Source organism: Phasianus colchicus, chromosome 16 (assembly GCF_987193195.1).
Source record: "Phasianus colchicus chromosome 16, bPhaCol1.hap1.1, whole genome shotgun sequence".
Classification (NCBI taxonomy): Eukaryota; Metazoa; Chordata; class Aves; order Galliformes; family Phasianidae; genus Phasianus; species Phasianus colchicus.
In genome coordinates, this window is record NC_143451.1 from 1,869,506 (window position 1) to 1,885,720 (window position 16,215).

The window sequence follows — 16,215 nt, forward strand, 5'->3', positions numbered from 1 at the left end:
GCTGGGCGGCCTCAGCTCAACTCCCGTGTGCAGTTTTGGGTGCCACAATATAGCAAAGACTGAAAAGTTGGGGGAGGGAGTGCCCAGAGGAGGGCATCAAAGATGGTGGAAGTCTAGAGGGCAATACGTGTGAGGTCACTTGGTTTGTTCTGCTTAGAGAACAGGATATCTGCAGAGAAGGACCTGGGGGTTCTGGTGGACAGCAGGCTGGCCCTGAGCCAGCAGCGTGCCCTTGGGCCAAGAAGGCCAATGGTATCCTGGGGCACATCAAAAAGAGCGTGACCAGCAGGCCAAGGGAGGTGATCCGCTCCCTCTGCTCTGCTCTGCTCTGCTCTGCTCAGCTGAGGCCACATCTAGAATACCGTGTCCAGTTCTGGGCTCCCCAGATCAAAAAAGGCAGGGATCTCCTAGAAGGAGTCTGGCAGAGGGCCACAAAGATGATGAAGGACCTGGAGCACATCCCTGATGAGGAAAGGCTGACCAAGCTGGGTCTGTTCAGACTGGGCAAAAGAAGACTGGGGAGGGGACGTCTGATTCATGTTGATTAATACCTAAAGGGAGCTGGGAGGCAAGTGGATGAGGCCAGGCTCTTCTCGGTGGTGTGTCGCAGTAGGACGAGGAGCGGAGGCCCAAAACTTGAACATAGGAAGTTCCATACAAGCGTGTGGAAGAACTTTTTACGGTAAGGGTGACGGAGAACTGGAACAGGTTGCCCAGACAGGTTCTGGAGTCTCCTTCTATGGAGATATCCAAGATGTGCCTGGATGCCTACCTGTGCGACCTACTGTAGGGAACCTGCTTTAGCAGGGGGGTTGGACTCAATGATCTCTTGAGGTCCCTTCCAAGCCCTGCAATTCTGTGATTCTGTGATATCAAGAGCTAATCTCAGGGTGGTCTACAGCTTCCTCACAAAGGGAAATAGGGAAGAAGACACTGACCGCTTCTCTCTGGTGACCAGCGATGGGACCTGAGGGAACTGCATGAAGCATCAATGGGGGAAATTCAGAATGGATATTAGGAAAAGGTTCTTCACTGAGAGAGAGGGTGGTCACTCTTCTGGGAGCTGGCATGAGCTGTCAGCTCCGGGATTTTCCTTCAGGAGATCACACATTGTCAGGGCTTCCCTCAGGCTGCCGGGAACAGCACGTGCAGCAGCAACGGTCACAACCTGCGTGGCTCACGCAGCCCCAAGAGTAGAGGCCTTGCACAGAGATCTGGTCAAACTAGAGGGCAATCACCAAACATAGGAAATTTAACAAGAGGAACTGTGGGAATACAAGAAAAACTGCTCAGAGCAGAAGCTGTGGAGCAAGATAAACAGCAAGCAACCACGGGATTCTGCACCTGGGACAGGGCAATCCTGCGCAGATACTGAAGGAAGAGATGTAGCACTACTGACTAAAGTAAATGAGGCATTAGGCTGTGCAGAAATGTAGCTTTCCCCTCATTGCTAGATGCCGCCCAAGAAGCACCGCCTAGAACTGGATGAATGGATGAACGAAGGAGGGAGAGAAGCCGGGCCCAGAAAATTAGATTGGTCAGAAAGGACAATTAGAGTTGGAAATGTGTGCGGACGGGGTCATGGCAACACGTAAAAACTACGGGATTGAAAGTAACGAGGTTCCTCCGAGGAGACGCTCAGCTTGAGCTGTAAATCTCAAGACCTGCAAATAAATGAGGATGAAGGACAGTCAATCTGATCTGTGGAAAGCAGAAGTCGGGGCTTGAACCAGACTATGTTGGAGGTGGCAGCAGCGTGATTCCTCCAACGCAAGGTGGCAGGAGGGCAGCTGCTGCCGCAGTTTCCAGAGACCCAGGTGGGACCCCGTAGGTGATGGCCGTCAGACCCTCTCGCCACCAGACGTCCGGCTGCCAGCAGTGGGTGAGCTCACTGGGACTTTGCGGACGGGAGGTGCAAACCGGCGAGTCTTACATTGCCACTACTAAGTTCAGGTATGGAAGCACACTAACAATGGGAAAAACGCCTGGTGTAGGCAAGGGGATGTCCTTAGGCAAGGTACTGGAAAACTGAAAGAAAATAGGTGAAACTGCAGATCTGTTGATAAAAATGGAAGCACATGACACTAGACTTGGCAGGTTTGTGAGAGGGTCTACCTCTCTGTGTTTGTATTTCAGCATTCATCCTTTGTACTAGAGAGGCTTTATCCGCATGGCTTGCTGAACTGCAGCACGTTTCACATGCGTGGGTAACCTGTGCAATAGCGTCCTGGATCCAGACCACGTTTCAATATCACATCTCGTCCTCGGTGGCCCGAGGTGTCATGGGCACTCCGAGCTGGAAAGCATTCCCTCTCGGGGTTGTCGAGGCACTATAAAAGTTTGCCAAGCAAAGTTGTGGGTGCCCTGTCCCTGGACGCATTCAAGGCCAGGCTAGAGGGAGCTCTGGGCAGGCTGACTCAGCGGGTGGTATCCCTGCCCACGGCAGCGGGGTTGGAGGTAAAAGCTCTTTGACGTCCCTTCCGACCCCAGCCGTTCCATGATTCCGTGTTTCTATGATGTAAGCACCGGCCCCAGCAGCCCTGGTGCAGCGCATCAGGAGAGGGGTGGGGAGCCTCCACCCGAGGTTCCACCCGGCTTCACGGGGCCGTGAGGTCACAATGCGCAGAGCTGTGATGTCACAAGGCCCAGCTGTGATGCTGTCCCATGACACAGGCATAGCTCCGTGCCTGCCCCACCTGCATCACTTGCTGTGGCTGCAGCGGTGGTGGTGGCAGCATGGCACGAGTGTGGGGGGCCACGGCCCCTGCCCGCCTTGTCGTGCTCCTCCTACTGATGGCCCTGCGTTCCTGCGAGGTTTGTGCTGCTCCGCTTCGAGCACAGGCAGCAGGTGAGTGGGCAGAGACGGGGCCAAAACTGAAGTTGGGCCGTCGCCACGGCCCTACACCACCCCTCCCTGGGGCTACCTTCCATGGTGGACGTTAGGCAAAGGGTGACGGGCAGCACTGCAGGAGCCAAGCAAGAGCCCGTGGCAGTGCTGTTCCCCAGGGCTGGCTCCAGCCGTGCCGGGCCACGGCTCTGCCGCTTGCTGGCTGGAGCACAGCCTTCATCCTGGGTGATGTCCTGGGGGAGGGCTCTGAAGATGTGTGCTGGGAAAAGCCTGAGCATTTCTGCTCCAGCCTCGTGGTGCTCCCCATAGACGAATCCCAGTTCCCAACACAGAGCCCCGAGCCACAGCCCAGAGGAAGACACAGGTGTGTTTTCCTCCGGTGCTTCGGCGTGACCTTCCTTTGTGTACACCAGAGGCATCCCAGTAAGCAAGTCCCGAGGGGCTGCTGCTTCTTCCATGCGGTCCGTAAGGGTTGTTGCACGTGGCATGGAGAGCGCATTAGGCAAGCTGCCAGGTGGCAGCCAAGAGGTCCTCCCGGCCGCTCTGCAACCGTGAAATCGTGACCTGAGTCTTTCTCCCGCCCCACTACCTGACCCAGCTCCAGTTTCTAAGGGAGAAGAAGACCACAACATCCCCAGCAATGGGAACTTCTCTAATCACTTCTTCTTGATTCTAGATGCTGACATTGGTGGTGAATCGACCAATTCTGCTGGTGGCCTGAATCCAGGTTTTGTGCCTTGGGATCAACCCAGAGGTAGGTTCTGAGTGCCTGTTTTCGTGAAGGCAGAAAAATCTGTGCCCCACTAGCATACAATTTTATTTCAGGTCCTCTCAAGGTCTTCCTAACCTGCTTGTAGCTTGGAGGTCTTGCACAGATCAGTCATGAATATTTTCTTACTGGGAGAGCTGCCACATTTCAGTGGGAAGGTTACCCCTGCCTCTCTTCAGCTGAGAGAAGCCAGACCTTCTTATCTGGGCCATGTCGTTCCCTGCCCCGCCACCCCACCCTGCAGCTCACTGAGGAAAAAGAAGGGCCCGACATGCAGAGGAAGCTCTGCTCTGCTCACTTGTGTCTGATCTCACTTGTCCCTGCAGGCCCTCAAGGTCAACTGGCAGAGTGGAATCTGCTCCCTGAGCCTGGGGTGGAGTCCAGAGGTAAGTCCCCTGTCTTCATTTCCTTGATATTTGTTCATACTTGGTGGAGATAGCTCAGCAAGCTTTCAGCTCTTCACTGGCCAGCGTGAAAATGCTGGTTGAAATGCATGGTGTCCACTGATTCTTGGGTGCTGCGTGCTCCCGGTGCTGCCTTTGTCTCTCTGACTCAGAGGTCTCCCCGTAAGAAAGCCTCAAGGGGGGCTGAATATTGTTCCGTGAGGCCTCTGAGGGCTCTTGCCCATGGCCTGGAGAAAGCATTTTGAAAGCTGCTGAATGCCAGCCAGCAGGTCACCTGGCCCCTCTGCAACTTGGGACCTTTTGTCCTGCATCTGGCTCGCGTGTCACTACCTTGTAGTGCCCCTTGTAGTCACTGTAGGTTACTAAGGAAGAGAGAGGTGGCCACGTGCAATGGGAACGTTTCTCATCTGCCCTTGATGACAGCTGTGTCCGTAGGCAGTGGCTTGTCGAAGCCTCGGCTCAAGCTGTTCGAAGAGACTCAGGGCAATCCCACAGTTCAGTCACTGGAAGGAAATAGGTCTTCCCCTTCCCATCCCCATTCCCTTTCCCTGGGCAGTTCCACACATGGTTATGTTTTAATAGCACGGCGCCACTGCAGGCACCCAGCAATTGTTTTCAAGGTGCTCCTGCCTTGAAGAGAGAGAAGAGGGTTGTAAAGTAGTCCCCTGTCACTCCCATCTGAAGAAGTATGTGGACAGGTTTGACAACAACTGCTGTGTCCTGTGTGTCTTTACAGATGTGAACGGTGGAGAATGGGATCCAGCTTCCCAGCTGGGTTCCAGGGCAGACGGTCTGGCGGATCGCATGGGTATGTCATGGCTTTTTACTTCCTTTGAGAGCTGCCAGCTCAAAGCTCTAATGTCAGCCAGGCACGTCTGAAGGCATGAGAATCCAGACGTGCCTTTGCGTGCCCTGCCATTGCGTGATTCCCCGATACCACCTGCCCCTCAGTGATGCCGTTATGCAGTTGTAATATGTAGATTGCAGTGTATGATGGAAAGTTCTTGTGGTTCTTTGGTTGCAGACGTGCCTCCACAGAGGGCACTGCCAGATCCTCGACTGGCGTCCCGCTGGCATCCCAGAGGTGGGTAGTCTGCCTTCATTGACTTCACCAGAAAGAGCACTCACATCAGAAATCGGTTTGCCTGAAATTTATCTTGAAACTTTCCGTGAAGGTCCTGAGAGATGGAATGAGGAACTGAAGACAGGAAAATATTCCCCTGTCCTGAAGGAAATGAAGGAGGATTTGGAGAAGGCAGTCCCTGGTGCGTATATTTCCATCTGTTCACCAAAAGACTTGGGAAGCTGAGGTTCTATGTATATTCGTGGGCAAACTGTAGCATGCACAGCAGGAAGGGATGGATCAGAGCCTTGCTGTGGTGCTGCTCCTGCGTCTGAACCGGCTGCAGTTTTTTCCCATTCCCTCTGAAAGAAGGCATTTAGCATCATCTTGCAGCTTGTCAAAAGCGCACAGCGTGCACTGTGAACAACAAACTCACCTGCAACGTGCCAGTCTCCCAGCAGGCCAGGTTTTGCTGTCCATGCAACAGAACTGGAAAGCGTGTAGCATTTTTTTTTTTTTTTCAATGAATGACACTTTCAGACTGGTGACGAGGCGCACCGCAAAAAGCCCAGACTTTGTTTCAAAATTTTCTTGCTGTATCTTCAGAAGTAGTGCCTCCTGAAGATACCATCTTCCTGATGAGGAGCAGTTACTTACAATGCCATGCTCCTGCCTTCTTTCGAAAGAGGCAGATGGAGAGCCTGTGCAGATGAGGAAGGCAGCAGTCTCGCGCTGCCCATCTCTCGGAAAGAAACAGAGAACACGCAAGCAACTGGTCACGCAGTTAAAGGTCACTCACAGAGCTCTGTGGCTGTGGCTGCATGTTGTACAACTCCCACTGCACCCAGTTCCCAGGGACTTGTCCCATGAGGCACAAGGCATAACAGAAGCCTAGAGTGGGATCCCTCCTGTGAACTGAGGCCCGGGGGGATTCACTGGCCCACACAGATGGGGCACTGGCATTGAGGGATCCTTCTGTTCCTTCTCATGGATAGGTCGCCGAAAGGGAGGAGCATTCTGGTTTTAGTTTTCTTTCCAAATGAATTGTGACTTCATAGCGGCTTTGCAGAAGGGAAGGGAGGTTGTGGGTCAGGCTGAGTGATGTACGTGAAGTGCCGTGCCTTGCAAAGCTGTCTTTGCCGGCCACTTCAGCCCTCAGCTGCTCCCAGTGCCTTCTGCAGAGCTGGCAGCCATGGTGCAGTTGAGTTTAGAGCTGGCCTGAGCTCCAGGGGGACCCAGTTCCTCTGGGTAGCTCCACACAGTGTTAGATTTGTACAATTGTGGTTCCCCACGTGGGCACCCAGGATCTGTTTCCAGGCTGCTCCTGTGTGGAAGGGAGAGAACAGCGTCATGAAGGCATCTCCTGTTTTAGCTGCATGCTCTGTCATTCTGATGGGCAGAACATCTAAGTAGAGTCGCTCTGTCCTGTGCTTGCTTGCAGGTGTGACTGGAAGTGAAGGTCATCCAGCTTCCCCTCTGAGTCCCAGGACCGAAACTCTGGCAGATCACACGGGTATGCCATGGCTTTTTAGTTCCTTTGAGAGCTGCCAGCCCACAGGCCAAATGTCGGCCAGGTCTCTCGGCAGGTGTGAGAGCGGAGTCCTGCGCGTGTCTGCCCTTCCCTTGCACCATCCCCTGGTATGCTGCACTGTGCTCCACAGTGATGCCGTTGCGTAGGGAAACTTTTCATGGGTCCTGGGCTGCAGAAGTGCCCCCAGGGAGGGCCTTGCCGTGTCCTCGGCACAGGAGATGTAACTTCATGCGTTCTGTTCAGGTCCAAAAAGAGGAAAGGATACATCTAGAAGAGGGCATTACACCTGGTGGTCATCCCCTGTCCTAAGGAAACCCGTGATGAAAATAGGGAAGGCTGAGCGTGGCGGGACTAAAGCGACTGACCAGGAGACTGTGCAGAAGGAGCCGCTGCAGAAGGGCAGCAGTGACACACAGCCAGTCTCTGACCAAAAACCTCAGGCAGAAGAAGCAGCTGGTTTGCCAGGTAATTTCAGTCCCATGGTCATCCGGTGTCACCAACCAGAATCACTGTGTACCACCAGGCTCTTCCTGCCTGCCCTTGCACACCAGGCCAGCAGCCAAACCTGAGCGTGTTACTGCAGAGCACATGCTACAAAGGAGCCCGAGGGCGATGAGCCCTGCGTGGAAGGAGCCTGCAGGAGTGTTTCTCCACTGGGCTGGCTCCAGCTGTGCCTTGTGCTGGCTGGAGGCCGACCTTCGGCCTGGGGGATGTCCTGGGGGAGAGCTCAGGACATGCGTGCTGGGGAAAGTGTGAGGGTTTCTGCTCTGCAGCGCTCCCCACGGACAAAGCCCAGCCCCCAGGGCAGAGCCCCGGCCCTCAGCCCAGAGGAATGGATGGGCAGTGCCGGTGCAGCCTCTCCCTACCCAACGGGAAGTGGAAGCAACCCTTCTTGTCCTCTGGTGCTTATACACCAGAGATGGAGGTACCCGCTGATGAAAAAGGAAATCTCTCGGCTCCATGGAGCGCACTGGGAGATCATCTGCATTGCAGATGACAGTAACCTGCGGCACTGTCTGGGTTCTTCCAGGGGTGGATGCTGGGAAAATCACGAAGGCTGCCGTTGGCAAAGAGCTAAAAAAGCGCCACATGCTAGTGATTGCTGTGGTCCCAGCCGTGCTGCTGTCCGTGCTGACGCTGGCCTGTATTCCTATGCTATGGATGCTATGGAAAAAATATCGGTGAGTTGACTTTTCCCCAAGGCACTGTATCGCTGCATTTGGCTACAAAGTGTTTGTGGTGACAGGATCCTGATGGCCAAATCAGCTGCTGGCAGTACACTGCCAGGATTTATGTTGCAAGGCCTTTCAAGCATCCCCTCGCTTCCTATCAGTGAGCAGTGCTTTCTGAAACTCATTCCCACAGGGCACGCAAGAGAGAACGGGCAGCTGCAGGACAAGCTCATCCTGACAGCGACTGGGAGAGCGATCGGAATGGAGGCAAAGGCGGAGCGGAGCTGGGGGAGGCTGGAAAGGAGGATGCACTCGACCAAGGAAACAACTCCTCCACCCCATTCTCCTGGGCCTTTGAAGAAGAATTTGCCCAGCTGTGCAGCAGAATCAGCACGGACCCCTCCCTTCAGCCCACATGTCCCAGCAGCTCTCCCACGGACAACATCTCAGAATTCCGTTGATACCAACAGCCCTTAGGATTCTCCTGAGCCATCCAGTGCCCCTGTTACCGGTGCTGAGGGCTCAGGTTCATTGAAAATTCCATCTTTGACACCAATAAAAACATCCTATTCCAAAGCTGCTGCTGTGACCATTGCCATTGGGTTCTAGCATAGGGCTGGGGCCAGCACTTGGTGCAAGGGAAGCAGTCGGAGAGCCGCACGCCAGGGAGGGCCTCCTTGGGCCCAGCCTCAGCTTGCTTGTCTAACTGGACGGTCACCCAAGCTCCCAGCAGAGCAGGGAATGCTGGGGAGGCTTGGTACGTGAAGAGGCATCCTTGAGCTCCTCTTCAGAGCTATGCCCTGAATGAGGGCACACAGGGAGGCAGGGAAGGAGGCCTCCAGCACTTGGAAGGAAGGGCCTTCCAGCACTGAGCACATCCAGGAGAACCAACATGGCAGCAGAGGCTGGCGGTACAATGAAGCTGTACCGTGAGGCTGCAGCAAATGCAACGGTACAGAGAAACTGCACAGGGTAATTGTTGATGCCTTCCGGAGAGCAGGCGACAGCAGTGCTGTCCAGCTGGACAGTGAGGGCAGTGAGTGCAGCTGGAGTGCTGAGAGAATGCCTGAGAGAGCGCACTTTGGGGTCGGCTCCCCACAGCTGAGCAGACGCAGGGTTGCGGCCTGCGGCACCTGCAGCAGCCGCCTCCTGTGCCTTCCCCGTGCTCACAGGAAGGCCGGAGCCGGGAAGGATTCTGCAGCTGGGGCAGGACAACGCCGGCTATATGTACGGACTGGGGGAAGAGGGGCTGCGGAAGAGCTCTGTGGAAAGGGACCTGGGGCTTCTGGTTGGTGACAGGTTGAACGTGGGTCAACTGCACGCCCTGGTCAAGCAGGCGGTAATACAGGCCGACTGCATCCTGTTGGGCAAAAGGCACGGCACTGCTGGCTGATCAAGAGAAGAAATTATCTTGCTCTGCCCTGTGCTGGGCGGCCTCAGCTCAACTCCCGTGTGCAGTTTTGGGTGCCACAATATAGCAAAGACTGAAAAGTTGGGGGAGGGAGTGCCCAGAGGAGGGCATCAAAGATGGTGGAAGTCTAGAGGGCAATACGTGTGAGGTCACTTGGTTTGTTCTGCTTAGAGAACAGGATATCTGCAGAGAAGGACCTGGGGGTTCTGGTGGACAGCAGGCTGGCCCTGAGCCAGCAGCGTGCCCTTGGGCCAAGAAGGCCAATGGTATCCTGGGGCACATCAAAAAGAGCGTGACCAGCAGGCCAAGGGAGGTGGTCCGCTCCCTCTGCTCTGCTCTGCTCTGCTCAGCTGAGGCCACATCTAGAATACCGTGTCCAGTTCTGGGCTCCCCAGATCAAAAAAGGCAGGGATCTCCTAGAAGGAGTCTGGCAGAGGGCCACAAAGATGATGAAGGACCTGGAGCACATCCCTGATGAGGAAAGGCTGACCAAGCTGGGTCTGTTCAGCCTGGGCAAAAGAAGACTGGGGAGGGGACGTCTGATTCATGTTGATTAATACCTAAAGGGAGCTGGGAGGCAAGTGGATGAGGCCAGGCTCTTCTCGGTGGTGTGTCGCAGTAGGACGAGGAGCGGAGGCCCAAAACTTGAACATAGGAAGTTCCATACAAGCGTGTGGAAGAACTTTTTACGGTAAGGGTGACGGAGAACTGGAACAGGTTGCCCAGACAGGTTCTGGAGTCTCCTTCTATGGAGATATCCAAGATGTGCCTGGATGCCTACCTGTGCGACCTACTGTAGGGAACCTGCTTTAGCAGGGGGGTTGGACTCAATGATCTCTTGAGGTCCCTTCCAAGCCCTGCAATTCTGTGATTCTGTGATATCAAGAGCTAATCTCAGGGTGGTCTACAGCTTCCTCACAAAGGGAAATAGGGAAGAAGACACTGACCGCTTCTCTCTGGTGACCAGCGATGGGACCTGAGGGAACTGCATGAAGCATCAATGGGGGAAATTCAGAATGGATATTAGGAAAAGGTTCTTCACTGAGAGAGAGGGTGGTCACTCTTCTGGGAGCTGGCATGAGCTGTCAGCTCCGGGATTTTCCTTCAGGAGATCACACATTGTCAGGGCTTCCCTCAGGCTGCCGGGAACAGCACGTGCAGCAGCAACGGTCACAACCTGCGTGGCTCACGCAGCCCCAAGAGTAGAGGCCTTGCACAGAGATCTGGTCAAACTAGAGGGCAATCACCAAACATAGGAAATTTAACAAGAGGAACTGTGGGAATACAAGAAAAACTGCTCAGAGCAGAAGCTGTGGAGCAAGATAAACAGCAAGCAACCACGGGATTCTGCACCTGGGACAGGGCAATCCTGCGCAGATACTGAAGGAAGAGATGTAGCACTACTGACTAAAGTAAATGAGGCATTAGGCTGTGCAGAAATGTAGCTTTCCCCTCATTGCTAGATGCCGCCCAAGAAGCACCGCCTAGAACTGGATGAATGGATGAACGAAGGAGGGAGAGAAGCCGGGCCCAGAAAATTAGATTGGTCAGAAAGGACAATTAGAGTTGGAAATGTGTGCGGACGGGGTCATGGCAACACGTAAAAACTACGGGATTGAAAGTAACGAGGTTCCTCCGAGGAGACGCTCAGCTTGAGCTGTAAATCTCAAGACCTGCAAATAAATGAGGATGAAGGACAGTCAATCTGATCTGTGGAAAGCAGAAGTCGGGGCTTGAACCAGACTATGTTGGAGGTGGCAGCAGCGTGATTCCTCCAACGCAAGGTGGCAGGAGGGCAGCTGCTGCCGCAGTTTCCAGAGACCCAGGTGGGACCCCGTAGGTGATGGCCGTCAGACCCTCTTGCCACCAGACGTCCAGCTGCCAGCAGTGGGTGAGCTCACTGGGACTTTGCGGACGGGAGGTGCAAACCGGCGAGTCTTACATTGCCACTACTAAGTTCAGGTATGGAAGCACACTAACAATGGGAAAAACGCCTGGTGTAGGCAAGGGGATGTCCTTAGGCAAGGTACTGGAAAACTGAAAGAAAATAGGTGAAACTGCAGATCTGTTGATAAAAATGGAAGCACATGACACTAGACTTGGCAGGTTTGTGAGAGGGTCTACCTCTCTGTGTTTGTATTTCAGCATTCATCCTTTGTACTAGAGAGGCTTTATCCGCATGGCTTGCTGAACTGCAGCACGTTTCACATGCGTGGGTAACCTGTGCAATAGCGTCCTGGATCCAGACCACGTTTCAATATCACATCTCGTCCTCGGTGGCCCGAGGTGTCATGGGCACTCCGAGCTGGAAAGCATTCCCTCTCGGGGTTGTCGAGGCACTATAAAAGTTTGCCAAGCAAAGTTGTGGGTGCCCTGTCCCTGGACGCGTTCAAGGCCAGGCTAGAGGGAGCTCTGGGCAGGCTGACTCAGCGGGTGGTATCCCTGCCCACGGCAGCGGGGTTGGAGGTAAAAGCTCTTTGACGTCCCTTCCGACCCCAGCCGTTCCATGATTCCGTGTTTCTATGATGTAAGCACCGGCCCCAGCAGCCCTGGTGCAGCGCATCAGGAGAGGGGCGGGGAGCCTCCACCCGAGGTTCCACCCGGCTTCACGGGGCCGTGAGGTCACAATGCGCAGAGCTGTGATGTCACAAGGCCCAGCTGTGATGCTGTCCCATGACACAGGCATAGCTCCGTGCCTGCCCCACCTGCATCACTTGCTGTGGCTGCAGCGGTGGTGGTGGCAGCATGGCACGAGTGTGGGGGGCCACGGCCCCTGCCCGCCTTGTCGTGCTCCTCCTACTGATGGCCCTGCGTTCCTGCGAGGTTTGTGCTGCTCCGCTTCGAGCACAGGCAGCAGGTGAGTGGGCAGAGACGGGGCCAAAACTGAAGTTGGGCCGTCGCCATGGCCCTACACCACCCCTCCCTGTGGCTACCTTCCATGGTGGACGTTACGCAAAGGGTGACGGGCAGCACTGCAGGAGCCAAGCAAGAGCCCGTGGCAGCGCTGTTCCCCAGGGCTGGCTCCAGCCGTGCCGGGCCACGGCTCTGCCGCTTGCTGGCTGGAGCACAGCCTTCATCCTGGGTGATGTCCTGGGGGAGGGCTCTGAAGATGTGTGCTGGGAAAAGCCTGAGCATTTCTGCTCCAGCCTCGTGGTGCTCCCCATAGACGAATCCCAGTTCCCAACACAGAGCCCCGAGCCACAGCCCAGAGGAAGACACAGGTGTGTTTTCCTCCGGTGCTTCGGCATGACCTTCCTTTGTGTACACCAGAGGCATCCCAGTAAGCAAGTCCCGAGGGGCTGCTGCTTCTTCCATGCGGTCCGTAAGGGTTGTTGCACGTGGCATGGAGAGCGCATTAGGCAAGCTGCCAGGTGGCAGCCAAGAGGTCCTCCCGGCCGCTCTGCAACCGTGAAATCGTGACCTGAGTCTTTCTCCCGCCCCACTACCTGACCCAGCTCCAGTTTCTAAGGGAGAAGAAGACCACAACATCCCCAGCAATGGGAACTTCTCTAATCACTTCTTCTTGATTCTAGATGCTGACATTGGTGGTGAATCGACCAATTCTGCTGGTGGCCTGAATCCAGGTTTTGTGCCTTGGGATCAACCCAGAGGTAGGTTCTGAGTGCCTGTTTTCGTGAAGGCAGAAAAATCTGTGCCCCACTAGCATACAATTTTATTTCAGGTCCTCTCAAGGTCTTCCTAACCTGCTTGTAGCTTGGAGGTCTTGCACAGATCAGTCATGAGTATTTTCTTACTGGGAGAGCTGCCACATTTCAGTGGGAAGGTTACCCCTGCCTCTCTTCAGCTGAGAGAAGCCAGACCTTCTTATCTGGGCCATGTCGTTCCCTGACCCGCCACCCCACCCTGCAGCTCACTGAGGAAAAAGAAGGGCCCGACATGCAGAGGAAGCTCTGCTCTGCTCACTTGTGTCTGATCTCACTTGTCCCTGCAGGCCCTCAAGGTCAACTGGCAGAGTGGAATCTGCTCCCTGAGCCTGGGGTGGAGTCCAGAGGTAAGTCCCCTGTCTTCATTTCCTTGATATTTGTTCATACTTGGTGGAGATAGCTCAGCAAGCTTTCAGCTCTTCACTGGCCAGCGTGAAAATGCTGGTTGAAATGCATGGTGTCCACTGATTCTTGGGTGCTGCGTGCTCCCGGTGCTGCCTTTGTCTCTCTGACTCAGAGGTCTCCCCGTAAGAAAGCCTCAAGGGGGGCTGAATATTGTTCCGTGAGGCCTCTGAGGGCTCTTGCCCATGGCCTGGAGAAAGCATTTTGAAAGCTGCTGAATGCCAGCCAGCAGGTCACCTGGCCCCTCTGCAACCTGGGACCTTTTGTCCTGCATCTGGCTCGCGTGTCACTACCTTGTAGTGCCCCTTGTAGTCACTGTAGGTTACTAAGGAAGAGAGAGGTGGCCACGTGCAATGGGAACGTTTCTCATCTGCCCTTGATGACAGCTGTGTCCGTAGGCAGTGGCTTGTCGAAGCCTCGGCTCAAGCTGTTCGAAGAGACTCAGGGCAATCCCACAGTTCAGTCACTGGAAGGAAATAGGTCTTCCCCTTCCCATCCCCATTCCCTTTCCCTGGGCAGTTCCACACATGGTTATGTTTTAATAGCACGGCGCCACTGCAGGCACCCAGCAATTGTTTTCAAGGTGCTCCTGCCTTGAAGAGAGAGAAGAGGGTTGTAAAGTAGTCCCCTGTCACTCCCATCTGAAGAAGTATGTGGACAGGTTTGACAACAACTGCTGTGTCCTGTGTGTCTTTACAGATGTGAACGGTGGAGAATGGGATCCAGCTTCCCAGCTGGGTTCCAGGGCAGACGGTCTGGCGGATCGCATGGGTATGTCATGGCTTTTTACTTCCTTTGAGAGCTGCCAGCTCAAAGCTCTAATGTCAGCCAGGCACGTCTGAAGGCATGAGAATCCAGACGTGCCTTTGCGTGCCCTGCCATTGCGTGATTCCCCGATACCACCTGCCCCTCAGTGATGCCGTTATGCAGTTGTAATATGTAGATTGCAGTGTATGATGGAAAGTTCTTGTGGTTCTTTGGTTGCAGACGTGCCTCCACAGAGGGCACTGCCAGATCCTCGACTGGCGTCCCGCTGGCATCCCAGAGGTGGGTAGTCTGCCTTCATTGACTTCACCAGAAAGAGCACTCACATCAGAAATTGGTTTGCCTGAAATTTATCTTGAAACTTTCCGTGAAGGTCCTGAGAGATGGAATGAGGAACTGAAGACAGGAAAATATTCCCCTGTCCTGAAGGAAATGAAGGAGGATTTGGAGAAGGCAGTCCCTGGTGCGTATATTTCCATCTGTTCACCAAAAGACTTGGGAAGCTGAGGTTCTATGTATATTCGTGGGCAAACTGTAGCATGCACAGCAGGAAGGGATGGATCAGAGCCTTGCTGTGGTGCTGCTCCTGCGTCTGAACCGGCTGCAGTTTTTTCCCATTCCCTCTGAAAGAAGGCATTTAGCATCATCTTGCAGCTTGTCAAAAGCGCACAGCGTGCACTGTGAACAACAAACTCACCTGCAACGTGCCAGTCTCCCAGCAGGCCAGGTTTTGCTGTCCATGCAACAGAACTGGAAAGCGTGTAGCATTTTTTTTTTTTTTCAATGAATGACACTTTCAGACTGGTGACGAGGCGCACCGCAAAAAGCCCAGACTTTGTTTCAAAATTTTCTTGCTGTATCTTCAGAAGTAGTGCCTCCTGAAGATACCATCTTCCTGATGAGGAGCAGTTACTTACAATGCCATGCTCCTGCCTTCTTTCGAAAGAGGCAGATGGAGAGCCTGTGCAGATGAGGAAGGCAGCAGTCTCGCGCTGCCCATCTCTCGGAAAGAAACAGAGAACACGCAAGCAACTGGTCACGCAGTTAAAGGTCACTCACAGAGCTCTGTGGCTGTGGCTGCATGTTGTACAACTCCCACTGCACCCAGTTCCCAGGGACTTGTCCCATGAGGCACAAGGCATAACAGAAGCCTAGAGTGGGATCCCTCCTGTGAACCGAGGCCCGGGGGGATTCACTGGCCCACACAGATGGGGCACTGGCATTGAGGGATCCTTCTGTTCCTTCTCATGGATAGGTCGCCGAAAGGGAGGAGCATTCTGGTTTTAGTTTTCTTTCCAAATGAATTGTGACTTCATAGCGGCTTTGCAGAAGGGAAGGGAGGTTGTGGGTCAGGCTGAGTGATGTACGTGAAGTGCCGTGCCTTGCAAAGCTGTCTTTGCCGGCCACTTCAGCCCTCAGCTGCTCCCAGTGCCTTCTGCAGAGCTGGCAGCCATGGTGCAGTTGAGTTTAGAGCTGGCCTGAGCTCCAGGGGGACCCAGTTCCTCTGGGTAGCTCCACACAGTGTTAGATTTGTACAATTGTGGTTCCCCACGTGGGCACCCAGGATCTGTTTCCAGGCTGCTCCTGTGTGGAAGGGAGAGAACAGCGTCATGAAGGCATCTCCTGTTTTAGCTGCATGCTCTGTCATTCTGATGGGCAGAACGTCTAAGTAGAGTCGCTCTGTCCTGTGCTTGCTTGCAGGTGTGACTGGAAGTGAAGGTCATCCAGCTTCCCCTCTGAGTCCCAGGACCGAAACTCTGGCAGATCACACGGGTATGCCATGGCTTTTTAGTTCCTTTGAGAGCTGCCAGCCCACAGGCCAAATGTCGGCCAGGTCTCTCGGCAGGTGTGAGAGCGGAGTCCTGCGCGTGTCTGCCCTTCCCTTGCACCATCCCCTGGTATGCTGCACTGTGCTCCACAGTGATGCCGTTGCGTAGGGAAACTTTTCATGGGTCCTGGGCTGCAGAAGTGCCCCCAGGGAGGGCCTTGCCGTGTCCTCGGCACAGGAGATGTAACTTCATGCGTTCTGTTCAGGTCCAAAAAGAGGAAAGGATACATCTAGAAGAGGGCATTACACCTGGTGGTCATCCCCTGTCCTAAGGAAACCCGTGATGAAAATAGGGAAGGCTGAGCGTGGCGGGACTAAAGCGACTGACCAGGAGACTGTGCAGAAGGAGCCGCTGCA

General features: G+C 54.5%; 2 protein-coding genes across 2 annotated transcripts; both read left to right on the top strand.

Moving 5' to 3' along the window:
- Positions 1 to 2,655: 2,655 nt before the first annotated feature.
- Positions 2,656 to 6,761, top strand: LOC149915714 (uncharacterized). The gene is made up of 7 exons (XM_090151781.1): positions 2,656 to 2,848; positions 3,525 to 3,602; positions 3,944 to 4,003; positions 4,758 to 4,829; positions 5,046 to 5,105; positions 5,197 to 5,286; positions 6,526 to 6,761. Exons 1-7 carry the CDS (start codon positions 2,737 to 2,739, stop codon positions 6,759 to 6,761), a joined length of 708 nt encoding a protein of 235 aa, XP_090007907.1. The 5' UTR covers positions 2,656 to 2,736.
- Positions 6,762 to 11,685: 4,924 nt separating this feature from the next.
- Positions 11,686 to 15,967, top strand: LOC149915715 (uncharacterized). The gene is made up of 7 exons (XM_090151782.1): positions 11,686 to 12,055; positions 12,732 to 12,809; positions 13,151 to 13,210; positions 13,965 to 14,036; positions 14,253 to 14,312; positions 14,404 to 14,493; positions 15,732 to 15,967. The coding sequence occupies exons 1-7, from the start codon at positions 11,944 to 11,946 to the stop codon at positions 15,965 to 15,967; spliced, it is 708 nt and encodes a 235-aa protein (XP_090007908.1). The 5' UTR covers positions 11,686 to 11,943.
- The last annotated feature ends 248 nt before the right edge of the window (positions 15,968 to 16,215 follow it).

Bases quoted from the DNA above. Each gene is read 5' to 3' on its own strand.
- LOC149915714 (XM_090151781.1), top strand. From the start codon at position 2,737: ATGGCACGAGTGTGGGGGGCCACGGCCCCTGCCCGCCTTGTCGTGCTC. The intron at 2,849-3,524 runs GTGAGTGGGCAG...TCTTGATTCTAG, and splicing joins GCTTCGAGCACAGGCAGCAG to ATGCTGACATTGGTGGTGAA. The intron at 5,106-5,196 runs GTGGGTAGTCTG...CTTTCCGTGAAG, and splicing joins GTCCCGCTGGCATCCCAGAG to GTCCTGAGAGATGGAATGAG.
- LOC149915715 (XM_090151782.1), top strand. From the start codon at position 11,944: ATGGCACGAGTGTGGGGGGCCACGGCCCCTGCCCGCCTTGTCGTGCTC. The intron at 12,056-12,731 runs GTGAGTGGGCAG...TCTTGATTCTAG, and splicing joins GCTTCGAGCACAGGCAGCAG to ATGCTGACATTGGTGGTGAA. The intron at 14,494-15,731 runs GTGCGTATATTT...GCTTGCTTGCAG, and splicing joins TTTGGAGAAGGCAGTCCCTG to GTGTGACTGGAAGTGAAGGT.